This window comes from Aquila chrysaetos, chromosome 12 (genome assembly GCF_900496995.4).
Source record: "Aquila chrysaetos chrysaetos chromosome 12, bAquChr1.4, whole genome shotgun sequence".
Classification (NCBI taxonomy): Eukaryota; Metazoa; Chordata; class Aves; order Accipitriformes; family Accipitridae; genus Aquila; species Aquila chrysaetos.
Genome location: NC_044015.1, coordinates 23723014 through 23736623, shown reverse-complemented (window position 1 = coordinate 23736623; position 13610 = coordinate 23723014). Strand labels below are relative to the sequence as shown.

Genomic DNA, 13610 nt, shown 5'->3' with positions numbered 1-13610 from the left:
AACAATATATTAAAAGTCATTCTGGTTATTGTTACTAGGTTAAAGGAGGAAAAGGTGAATTTTGGAACTAAAATGTTAGAGAATGCTGTTACTACTCTTTGAACCATAGTAAAGAAGCCACAATCTATCACTTCTGGAAAGACCAAGCGGTTGTGGAGCCGAGTGTTTCTGAGTCACCATGTCTGCAGGAAGCCTCACTTAGCAGCAGCCAACACTGCTACTGAGGGGGAAAGCCGTGTTTGCTGTTGGCAGCACCCCAGCAGCTGGCAGGCACTCACACAAACTTGTCCCACTGCTGCTCCGGTGAACTGCCCCCATCTCAGACCTATGGTGTGAATCAGTGCAACAGCACACTAGCAGAGTGCTACAGGCACCGTTTCTTCCGGAGCACCACCATTCCCACTTCCTTTCTTGTCTGCAGTGGAGTTGCCCAGTAAGTAGCCATGTGCGTTGCTTCTCAAGCTGCTCTTAAAAAAATAACAACCAAAAGCCAACAAAGCCCGTGACACTTGGCTCCTGTAGCTGCTCAGCGGGAGGTACAGCACTCGTCCCAGAAAAGTGGTACAGATTCAACTGCAGTTGCATTTCTTTTATTACACAAAGTCATCATCTCATTAGGAGATGACTTCTCTTGTCTTTCCATATTTCTGATCCAACAGCTGATCTCCAAGCCCTGTCAGCTGAACAAAGTCTACATTGTGAAAAATAGTTCTTTGTGCTTTTAGGTTTTTCTAAACAATTCCACTAGCAATACAGTTCTCTCACAAGAGAGAAATGCAGAAGTCCTGACAGCTATTTTCCCACAACACCTATCCAGCTCTAACACAGGGACTCAGAACAAAGATTTAGAAAAGCAGCTAGTTTTAGAAGTTTAAATATATTTAGTTCCATTGAACATCTTATATTATGGTCAGCAGTATGGCAACCAGGTAATGTCTGTCTACTCTTTGCCCTTGCAAGCTACTTCCTGTCACGAGTAGTTCTTTCCACAATGGTTTACAGCATAGATAGCTCTTCCTCCGGTATAGAAGAAAAGCTGAATTGCAGATATACAGCAACCAATAGGAGATGAAAAAAGATGTATGGAACACTGAGAATTTGAGTCTGAAGTCAAGGATGGTGGGAAACCTTTAGTCCAAAGGGTTTGTTGACATTCTTCAAATGGAAAAAAAAGAAAACCACCATCCTAAAAATTCCTGCAAGCAAGTCAATACATTATTACATTAGCTGCAAACCTACCCATTAATCTTTTCCAATCAGTTCTTTAAAAAAATCTAAACTTGCACATTATAAAATAAAATGTGACAAAGTTAATTTTTTTTTTTTTTTTTTTTTTACCTTGCAGTCCATTCTAAGAATATGCTGTGCAATAATCTTTGGATTGTTGTTGGTGAAAAGCTCCTTAACTCTTCTTAACATTGATGTTTCCAATGGCTTGTTTTCAGCAGGAAGTAGTTTGGATTCAAAATCATTTGGTTTAAAACTAGACACCGTCTCAAAAACAGGTGCAGAAAAGATGCCGTCTTCTTCAGCCATTCCAGTTGAAGCTTCTAAAGGATCTGCAGAGTTCATTGTAGGGTCATCTTCCAGGATCAAATAGTTTGTTCCAGAGTTCCTGAATGAGTGTGTTCCCCTCTCCTTTCGTGTCAGTTGTTCCACATAGCTGCTTTTCTGACATAAATGTTGTTTTGTTGCTGCAGGATCTCTGGCAGGGCTTAGTTCACAATAGTGTCCTTCTGAACTGTGGGAAGCCAAAGGAGAATCTGGGGGCTTCATCAGGGGTGCTTTGCTGGGTTTAGGTGGAGGCTTCGGGCAGAGCTGACTGTCTGATCCTCTAAGAGCTTCCCCTACTTGTGACTCGGAGGTGACTTTCTGAACAACTGTGGGCCTCAGAGAAGGTTCACTGCCTGTTCTAAATGCAGGAGAGCTTGGACAGGAGTCTGCATCTGCTTCAGGTAATCGAGATGGCTGTCTTGAGCCTGCAGGGGAAAATGGTATTTTAGAAGGCCAAAACACATGCAATTCCTGATGCCTGTCCCAGGGTTCATCTCTTAATGCTATTTCCTGAGGAAAATATTGTCAGATCATGTCAATTATTCACTGACAAAAATGTATATGAAATTATATTTTGAGGAATGAGCTAGCCAGCAAATTCCATTCACTTGCTGATCCTCCCAAAATCCCAGATACACAGAACAGCTGCACCATAATATTATTCTGTGGTAATGCTGACAATAATTCCAGTCCCTGCTGCGTACATAGGCTATACTGTCAGAGCTGGATAATCTCCATGGCTTGGAATAGGAGGTTTCTTTGTAACCTGATCTAGGCTATAAAAACAGAAACTTCCAGCCACACCACATAAAAGATGAGTCATTTCTGAGTGACAAGTTTGAGATGAAAGAAAAGTTTCCCAAAGTCAAGTCTGAACGTGCAATATGGTATGGAAGGAATGAATTTCAGGGTTGGTAATCTTTTTGCTAAACAGTAGCTGATTTGAAGAGCTGGAGAAACACATCCATATACTTCTGTGTATTTATGCCTCATCCTGTACTCATTGCATACACAAACCTCGGCATCCAGTATGAACCCTATATCAGACATTCCCAATCTGCAGTTCTCAGTGCATTTGCTGGTATCTACAGCAAAGTGGCCAGTTGCATCATGTGGGCTTTACTGCTTGTTTCCAGCTGGCTCTCAATTTATGCAAACAACAAAATCTGCAAATCACAGCCTGTCACCACTCATAAGCAGTATGCTACCAGAACCTGCTCAGAGGACCCCATGACAAAATGCACAGCAGTACTCTTCAGGTTAACAGTTACAGTACCAAAAGAAAAGTTCTTGCAGCCATGGACTGGAATAAGATAATCAATTCAACTACAGATGGACAGAAACTTGTTTTATGAATGTCTGTCCATCCCACTGTTAAAAACAGGAGCACACCCTTTCTATCAAAATACAGTCTCACTATACAAATACTTAATATTATCTTTGTCTCCAGAAGTCTTTCCACAATAGGCACTATAAATGTTAACAGCTACTATATTCAAAACGACTAGCAGCCTTGGAAGTCAAACATTAGAATTTGTCCACATGGGAATAGATGCATCATTGCAAGCTTCCTTACACAGTATGTTAGTATGGAAACAATTGCTTAAACTTCTGAAGAATCTGAGAAAGAAAAAGCCACAATCAACAACTGATCAAGTGTTGGTACACCTTGTATCACTGGAGGAAGGCAATGACAGTGGCCATGGAACCAGACAGCAGCAAGAGGAATGAAAAGCAAAAGGGATGGTGCAGCGGAGGGGGGAAGAGTAATGCTTTTCTCCTGGTGAGGAACACCACCACATCTGCATACTTTACCCTGAGAAAAAGCAGTTACCAGGATTTCCATGGAACACCGCTTCTACTTAATAGACTTCTGTCAGAATGACAGGAGTGAAACAAGTCAGTTCTTGTAAAGCACAAGTGCGGAAAGGTAATACTGTCAAAAAGGATATTAATGCCAACTGTAGCTGTCATTTTTTTGGTGTGGAAGCCTGCTGAGTTGTGTGCTAAGGTACTCAACTAGCTGGTGCATTGTAAATAAAAACCCTGTTCCAATGACTTAAAGAGCAAACAGTATGCTAACACAGCTTACATTGGCCATTAAATGCAACTGTATATACAGTGCTCAGAACACCCAACAGTCTCACTTTGGTCTAAGTGTAACAGACCACCTGGGCATACACAGATTCTAAGTGTGAAACATTTAATTACAAAACATACCTATTAGCAGATAGCTCTCTGACTGGTGAGCCTTTAAAGGGAATCTTTTCTCCAGAACGTGATCCAAACTAGCTGGCTGGCTACCACTTTTTTCTTTGTTTCTAGGGTAAACAAAAATGCAAACAAAGCCATATCAATATATCCAACATTCTTAACATACATACCCAATTGCCAGAAAATATCATTATCAGTGCAAAGATCATTAGCTTTCCACTTGGGCAGCTTCTAAGAATAAAAAGGACACTTCATGCTGTTGCGGTAGCAATGAAATGGGCTATAATACGTGTGACCTTGTGGCATTCGTGAGGGTGTTTCTTTGAATGTTGAGAATGGAAGATTTGATTTGGGATGCTGAAATTAGGATCCATTATCCCACACTTGGTATTTTTATTGCAGAAGTCAAATATGGAAGCAAAGACTTCTCTGGAGCAGCAGCAAGATTTTATTTTAATCCTTTGTCTTATACTAGTCAAGATTTGCCAAGTCCCTGAAGAACAACCTGCACTGCTGTTGCGCTTCCAGAGTCTACATTTGCTCTCGCTCTGTGGGTTTGCTGATTTTTAGGGCCTAAAAAATCCTTTGCTAAAAATCAGCAAACCCTCACTCCTAGTCTTCCATCTAAAAGTGAAGGTGAAACACCTTCACTTCACACCTCTCAGGTGTGAATTTTCAAGGTGAAAATTCACATCGCCTACAGTGGGAGCCGATAGAGTTACCTCATTTCCCTCCATAAGGACAGCAAAATTCAAGTACCTCAGAAGATTTCCTCTGGGTATGCTCTGCTCCGGGGATTGCATGCTGGATATACCAAGACTCAGTCTTTTTGCAGTTTCTGTTTTTCCTTCAGGGATATTTGGCTCTTTTTGTCGGATTGGAGTTACACCATACTTTTCTTCTAGACACCTGAGAGGCACAGTCCTGTTGATAGGCTGAAAAATAATTGCTCCACTCTGCTTTGATATTGGTGTGCGATTCCCAACATAGTATCTAACTAAGCCGGGGATACTGTCGAAACTTTCAAGTTCAAACTGATACTGAACACGGCAGTAGGCTTCATTGAGTCTTAGAACTGTTCTGTTGATTTTAAAATGCTGAGAGGTGTTTTTCCACTGACAGGTAAGAACAAAGTTCCCAGGACTGGAAAGAGAATCCCTGATCAGAAAATCTCCATCTCTCTGAACTAGGCCTTCTGCCACCTTTGAGGAAAAAGAATTATACAAAAAAATACTTTCAGAATCAGAAAAAACACAGTCAAACAACACATCACAACAAAAGTGTCTTAAACATAGAACGTAATTTGGCTGCTCTGGGAGGACAGACAAAGCCAGAAATACAAAGCAAAGCATGAAGTGTGGTAGAAGAATGACGTCTCAAATTCTAAAAGGAAGAGCTCATCGCACAGCAGAGATTTGGAGGGGCTTCTGAGAAAATGCCCAGCAGCCAGAAGCATGACCCACTTTTGCATATGTATTTCTTCTAGTTTGCTAATAGAAAATAAGGCATGAAGGGAAAAGCGATGACTCAGGATTTTAGAGTTTCAAGCATCTGAACAGACAGTCACAGTGAAGTTGAGAAGCCATTACTACAGGGCCCCAGAAATTGTCCTTTCATTATTACCTTGAGTGACGGAAGCTTTCATTTTTTCTTCTTGGTGAATACTGCATAGTACTAGGAAGAGTCAGAGGAATCCTGTTTTTCTGTTTTGAGCTAGTCCTTCCCTGTGATAAACTACGCATCTAGCAGTTAAGATTAAGAGCAGTGTACGTGGCTGCTAAGCCTGCTCTCCTTACTCAGGTGAAGGGCAGCAGGCAGCTCGCCGCCCTGCTGAGAGCCGGGGATGCACCGGCGGGAGGCCCGCAGGGGGAGCTCCAGGTGCTCTGGGAACCTAAGCTCCAGTCCAACGACAGCTTTAACATATTTTTAACTACGTTTGTAAGGATCAAAGTTAAGTTATTGCATAGATTTTGTTGTGCGTTTTTTTCCCTCCCCAAATTCCAAGGGCAAAAAAGAAAATAAGCACGAACATTTTAACTTTGGTTAAGAATACTGAACCAAATTAACGTCAGTGTGTCTGAACGGTATGTGGGGATAGTATTCTCATGTAAAGCTTAAATTCCATTCCCACCTTTATTCAGTGCACACAAATCCTGAAATATCTGTATTTTCCACCAGCATCTGCCCTGAATCCTTCCTCAGCCTCATTTTATGCCGAGCTGTGATAAATACCATGGTTTTCACACAAATAAGCAATACGTTTCTTCTAAATTAATGCAGATATCAGAGATGTGTACAGTACTTCAGTCCAATTCTGCTTGTCTATAAAGGCTCAAAGCACATTTGGCAATGCAAAGACCACATACCTGCCGAGGAATACGTCCGTGGTACCAGGCGTGGCTACGCAAGTCTTCACTGCTTAGCTGCAGTTCTTCCTCTAACTCCTTCTTCAGTTTTTCTGGGCTGTTGTCCATAACTTGCCTCTCCCTAGAAAACTGCAATAAAAGATTAAAAGCTTCTACTGTGCCAAGTTTAGTGATTAACATTTTACCTGGCTTATAACTTCCATCACGTGATCTGCACTAGCCACTGGAATGCAGGTGCTGCTTTTAGCAGGCTCGCTTGACTTCGCTCTCTAGATTATATTTGCAAAATCCAGCAGTCAGTGAGATAACGCGATTGTTATACACTGCACGGAACAGACCAAAGTGTTCTGTCTGTACACCAAGCTAATAATGACACACCTACAAAGTCACTTCTCTTACTTCCTCTTCCCATAAGAATTCTAACTATACCCAAAAAAATGGAGCTGGACCTGCCCTGCTCCGATATTCTTCCCCGTTTAAACTGCCATTTTAAATTCGGATTCTTTCCCCCTCCCCCCTCTTTGAACCCATCCAATTAAGAACATTCCAAATGCATCAAGACAGGCTAACCTGAACATACACAGTTGTTCAATACTTCTGTTGCACTAAAAAAACAGTTTGCCAAAGTAAAATTTCAGCCTTAAAGGGCTTACTTCTAATGGTCATTAAATCTGCATGTCCAAGATGTTCCCTTCTTAAGGGAAAAAAGCTCTTGTTGTCCCTTAGCACAAAAAGCATGATATCTGCTTGGAGGTATCTCCATCACCACTATACAACTAGTGTAAGATTCTCTGGAAAATTTCCATCTTCATCTCTTCTTGGAGTACAGCTTCCATGCTGGACCACTCTGGCTCATTAGTCCTTCTTGTGGATGCAGTGCTGCTAACAAAGCAAGGTGCAGTATCTTCTCTAGAGAGTTGTCATGTACTCTTTCATAAGCCCTCAGTGGAAGGAAGTTCTCTGGACTTCCTTAGATTCTCTAAGGGCTGGGGACTCCAGCCCATCTTTACTCTTGCTGAAGAGTTTCCAAAGCCTAAGATAGCCAAGAGAAGCAGGTTCATTGCAGGGAACATGTTCTACATTGATCAAAGAATCAGAGTCTACCCTCTCTTAAAAGAGACTACATTTTTAAAAAGAGAGGGAGAGAGGCCTCCAGTTGGAGAGCAGACTAAAATGCAATGTTTTGCCCCAGTGCATTATGGATTTTTTTCTTAGCTCTGGATATAAGCCAAAGCTCACAGGTTCCCTTCACTGACACAATGATGTAAATATACAACACATACATTATTTAAAAAAGAACTGGGAATGCTCACCCACCAATCCTATTCTTTCTGTGAACACTGCTGTCTATAGCATTTTCTTCTTCAGACTGAATACTCACAGCACCTAACCGTGGGAGCAGGTGGCATACATTTAGCACTTCTTTCAACAATCCTCCCTGCAATTTCAAGCAGACTGAATTACAACAGATTACTAGACAGCAGATTTTTGGTGGAATAATGCCAGAAGAGGCATCCTGCTGCCAAGACTATTTAAACATGCTGGGAACCCAGAGAAATTCTAAGATAAAGTCTCCTCTTCTCTCTGCTTTTCTCAGAAAGCTAAGGCTTCTCTTAGATAAACACAAATAAGCATAGTAGCTTATACAGGAAGGCAACAGATAAAAACAACCTGGTAAAGAATCACTTTTCACCTCAGTTTTGCTTCTGTGAACCACATCAGGGTGGTATTCATCCATACAAACGTGGTTCAAAATGGACAATCATTTTCAACAAGGAGTAAATCCTTTGTGCTTTTGTACAGTCAAGGTCTTTCACCAACTCCTCCCAAGCTTTACGAGAAGAAAAGTCTGTGCAGGAAAAAACCAGGCCACAAAAAAAGACCTTCACTGCAAGGGCTCTTTCATAAAACCATGTACAATGTGAAGAGATTAAGTTACTGGGTGTAGAAAGAGTCATAGAAGAGGCTTAGTGAGGACTCAAGTCCAAAGGCATATCAAAGTATCAAAACATAGTCAAGTAAGGCCAAAAATCCCCCTTACACTCCAAACCTCTGTGACCTACAAGACTAACATAGCTAAAGGACTAGTAGCACATGCCTGCCACCTTTATTTCCCAACTGAAATGGCTGGAAGCCATTTAAAGCCGACTGGCATCGATTCCAGAATTAACAGTTAGCCATTTCACTACCACTACTACAGAATGATAGCGAGTATTATAGCATTTACATAAGCTGAGGGTAGAGTGAAGAGCACACAAATTGAGAGTAGACCTTTCAAGAGCACCCTTCCCCTGACTGCACAAGGAAGCGGCTGGAAAACTTTTAAAGTACTCCCCCCCAATCTAAACAACAGCGTTCAGCTGTAATGGTATACAAATCTATTATATTCATAGCTGTGTATTTTGCTGATCTTCTGAAAGGAACTACTACTTCAATGTGAATTGTATTTAAGTCTTTGAAAGATGCTTTTGACTGAATAGAGATCTTAAAAAACCCCAAAGCTACTGTACAAATTGTTACCATCATTCCAAAAGCACCTCACCGTAACCCAGTGGTAGGCAAAGCTATTGTAAATGGAACAGACTATCGCATTACAAATGCAATAACTGAATTCGCTTAGGAGAGCTAGACTCTTAGCCAGCAAAAAGAGCTATAGGTCTTTGAGTATGGATTCATTTCATCCGTTGTACTGACACAAATTATCTTAAAAGAACAGGATAATCAAGTTACAGATACACACGAATTACAAAGCAGCAGAGAAACCTAGAATTTCTTCTGGTGGTTAAATGGATTTTTCACTACTCGAATGAACGTAATGAGACACATATTGCACTTGAATCACATCTAGCAACACAACAAGAAAAACATTTAAGGAATCCAAACCAACTAAATTGTTAACATTCATGATTATTGGTTTGTTAAAAATCATCTCCACCATGGTCTACCACACTCAGCATAGTCTGATTGCCAGAGGTCAGCCATCTCCTGCAACGAAGCAAACATGCTTAAATAACCCTTATGCAACTCTGAACTTAGTGGAAGAACTCCTGTGGCTAGCACAAATCCCAAAATACACAGGGGGGAAACTGCCTAAGTAAGCAAGTTTAGTAATAGCATGTCTTCCTGGACAGTTTTTTGTTGGCCGAGACTGATTTCTTATACAACCTACATCCATTAAAGGAGAAGTGTGACTGATGAACTGTGTAATCGTACCAGCCTATGCCTTTCTATGCTAAACGCTATACCCCAAGGCCCCTGGTCCTGCAAGAATCTCTGCATACACTGAACTTCACACCATGCAAGCAGGGGCTCAAAAATCACTCCAGGCACAGCCTGCACAAGCATGTTAGTCTGTAAATAAGGAAGAGTGTAAGCTTAGAACAGCATAATTAGCTATGTCAATGGGCTTCTTTTAAAAGAAAAGGTGACCTATTCCACACAACGTGATGCAGATACTTCAGCTGCATTTCCCAATAGCACCCAAAAGTTAACGGGCAGTAATGGTATGCGGTAAATTCGCACTAACTTCATAGTGACAAACCTTCATTTAGTATTATGTCCTCAGTTTATGCCTTTGTCTAAGACACTTTGTTGGCTCCTGCCCAGTGACAGAAACCTGAATTTACATTTACAGCTAGATAGTGAAGTGGATGGTAAAAAGAAATTTTTAAAAAATCTAGGGCAAAAATTAAAGACTTAAGTATATTCTGCAACAAAACACGGTTGAAGCGACACAGGGAAACTTCCAGTTTAAATTCTTTAAGATTTCCAAATAGTAACAACCATGTCAGAGATCCCTGGAATATAAAAGCAAATCAAGTCATCAGAACTCTTTTCAAATACAGATGCTTCTCCTGACCTACAAAGAACTCCCCCTAAGTATGTGCTTTCCAGAACTGTTTGTTCACATTTTAGTTGCATTGTTTCCAGTCCTGGTCCTATTTTAAGATATTCCTGCCATGCAAGTTTTTGTGAACAGGTCTTTAAAAGAAAAATACAAAACTATCTAGCAATACAATATTATCAACCTCCAGCAAAAGCCCTCAATCCTACTTACATACCCAATGGAAAACCTAGAGAGCCAAGAGTTTAGAAGGGGGAAAAAAATTTCCAGTCAGCACAGTTATTTTAGTGTTTTTAATAAATGTCATGCAAGTTTATTATATTTCACAAAGGATTTCTTCTTCAGGGCCATTCAACTAAAAGCAGACTGTGCATACAGATATAAGAAGCTACCCTTGATGTTACATATTATTTTACATTTCTTTCAGGCAAATATTAATCTAGTGTACCAAAACCTGGAAAATATCAAAGTTTAAGGAAGTAAAACATCAAAATATGATCTTACTTAGGGTAAATTTAAAAAGGACTTGACCTACTAAGATATGTTGTACCTATGAAACTTGTGAACACATTTTAATGGGAATTTCTCACAATAATCTGTTGTTTGTACATCCAAGGGGTCACTTTCCTTTGAGTGTTTGGCACTCTCCAAAGGAAACTCGCTGTATCAAGCTCTTGTGTCAACCATCCTAGCTGAATTTATCACATTAGATTAGAATAATTTTTAATTGTGCTGAATAATCTACTGTATGAGTTTGGTGGCAAACAAAATAGAAGTCTCACAGTTATTTCTGTTGCCTACTGGCAGTGGATTCTTTCTCCAGTTCCCATCTGCAACACCTCCAGTGAAGTACATGTACCAATAGAATATCAAAATAGCTGAGAGGAGAGTCACACGGGTTTCTACATATATACCCAAAGTTGCATCTTACATGTTCTAGCTTTTGTGGCTTACCTCAATTGTTATTAATTAATTCCTCTCTAAGGTGATCAAGTGGGGTTTTTTCGCTTGTTTGTTGTTTTTTTTAAACAGCTTGAATTATGAGGGAAAGACTTCGACTTTTTAGACACAGTTTGACAGCAGTCCAAAAATCTGTCATGCTAGGTCATCTCCTTCAGTTCTGATAATGTAGAATTTCATATCACCTCTCTTTGTATCCTTCTGGCAAAGTACTATTTACTTAAAGCACAGCCAAGGACTGTTACAGGTACATAACTACAGGTGGCTACATTTCCATCCAGTCTCAATCATTTTCCCATGCTTTGCACAGCTCTGCCAGCTGATATTTAAATTAGCCCAACAAGCAGCCTTGGAACCACCTGATTTCCTGTTGCTTTGAAGGTTTCAAGAAAAAAAGAAAAGAGATAATTATTAGGGATAAATGAGAACAGCTCTGTGAAAACTGAAGTGTGATTTGATTGAGGAAATAAGTCAAGCCAGTACCTTTCCGAAACTTTTAATAAATGTACTGTATCTATCTAAACTAAACCCGTTACAGCTTTCTGCCAAATCCATCTTTTCTCCAACACTGGAGGCCTGCTACATTTGCTTAAGTGCACCATGAACTCTGAATTACAACTTTCTGACCTTGTAAAATCACTAGGTCCTATAGAATCTCCCAATAAATGAGGAGAAATGGGACATACTCTGTGATTCAGCAAAAACTTAAATTTTGTGACATTTACATAGCTGTTAGCCAAGTGGATAATTTAACAGAAAAGACCAATCAACAGAAAATGTGAAGGGGATGCTGGGGCAGGGACAGGAAATACCAAGAGGCAAGACAAAGATGTGAGATGAGAAAGAAGGGAGGGGACACACAGACACAGGACACTAAAAACATCTGGAAAAGTGAAAGAATTAATGAAATTCTTCTATTTCCAAAACACTAGAGAGCAATCAACCTGTTCATACAGAAAATGAACATTTTATTGTCAAAGTTCCAATTCTGGATCAAGATATACTTCACTGGCTGCAGGGATCCCTGAAGCCTCTAACCCTGTGCTCTTGTGAGCCTCATTAGACTGCCTGTCTGGTACTAGGAGTACAAGCATTTTAAAATATACAGTCACACCAATTTATAATATGTTTTAATTTTATTTATAATGAGTACAATGTATTTCATTTCACTTGTAACTCTACTAATCAGTCACCAAAACCAACAGACTTGTACTAGGCATTTAAAATAATACGCATGTGGAACCAGACTCTCCATCTTCCTTTGAAAACATTCTTATCGGTCCTTATTTTCTCATGTACAGAAAAGTAGTATCATTAGCCAAGAACTTAGAAAATGACAAGAACACATGGACAGAGTTATTTCCAAAACAGTTTTTTTGAGGAAGAACTAATGGACAAAAGGGAGTTCCTAAATTTAGGAAACCATTTTCTGATTAACTTGGACATTTTGAACTACAATGGTGGCAGCGTTCTTCACAGGGGCAGTTTTCTCTAATGTTCCACAATGCACAAAGTTCAGACAGGACTGTAACAAGTGCTATGTTAAGTAACGGGAGGTACAAAATGGATGATAAAAGTCTCTTTGCACAGATGACTGCCAACTTCTACAGGAATTTATTTTTATTTTCTAGTGGTCTAATTGGTCGGTTGAGAAATAGAATAAATAATATATAAACTTTCGCTATACCCAAGATACAGGAGAGAAATCTAAAACTACTTAGAAAGATTAATTAATGCAGAAGAATGGCAATTTTGAAGCCACAAGACTTCTGTGTGCTTGTTTAGGTAACAGGTGACAATTTTTGAGGTTACTGATGAAAAGATAACAAATCACCGTGAAAATTTCCATTATGACTATGACAGCTCTTTAGAATCAAATAAACTCCATCATGTGCATGTTCTCAGTCTGCCACTTTGAATAACATAACCTGCCTGACATTCACAGAAAAGAAGCCATTTTTTATTAACTAGTAAGTGAGATATTTGTTTGGGAGGAAGAAAATAAAGAAAGACTTTTAGTACCGAGTTCAGTCTAATGTTCACTGAAGGTAATGGAAAGATTTAATTCTAGCGGACTCTGCATCCACCTTCCACTACAACACTACATGGATAACAATTCCTTAATTTTCTAGGTGACCACATTCAGAGCTAGGAGGACAGCCTCATTTCTAGAATACGGATCCTGAGAAATCCTGAGTTTAGAGTTAGTTAAATCCTAATCTCCTCATTCAGCGACCCTGGGGATTTTGACTACCAAACCTAAAGGATTTTAGAAATTGTGTAGTTTTTTTGTTGTAATCTGAGAAATACCTAAATGAAAGGTATTACCAAGAAGTTAAATGCATAAATATCTACTGGAGAATGTTCCCATTCCCATGGAACAGGAATCATTTACAGAGCACCAGTCGTCCCTGTGCCATCTATATATTTATGACAGAGGGCATCCTGCAGTGAAAGTTTGATAAACTGTATAAAATTACCATGGGAAATTGAAGACAGTTATACTATGTAAGACTCATCAAAATTCAAATTCAGCGGCAAGACAATGGGGAAGCAAAGTTCAGGGAGCTATACAAAATTTCACATCATTTTGGTAAGTCAGTCTTTTCCCAGCTGGCCCTCTCCAACAACAACAAATCTAACATCAGAAAGGCAGACCCATAATGCTGGGT

At 39.8% G+C, this 13610-nt stretch overlaps 1 protein-coding gene across 5 annotated transcripts in view; it reads right to left on the bottom strand.

Annotated features, from left to right (window-relative positions):
* BCAR3 (BCAR3 adaptor protein, NSP family member) overlaps window positions 1–13610 on the bottom strand; it is a 113257-nt gene that overhangs the window by 5650 nt on the left and 93997 nt on the right. For all 5 annotated transcript variants that reach the window (XM_030034266.2, XM_030034265.1, XM_030034267.2 and 2 more), the window contains 4 exons: window positions 6135–6263; window positions 4528–4970; window positions 3775–3875; window positions 1339–1979 (listed from right to left, as the gene is read on the bottom strand). In XM_030034266.2, the coding sequence (XP_029890126.1) occupies window positions 1339–1979; window positions 3775–3875; window positions 4528–4970; window positions 6135–6263 (1314 nt within the window). The remainder of the gene's footprint in view (window positions 1–1338; window positions 1980–3774; window positions 3876–4527; window positions 4971–6134; window positions 6264–13610) is intronic.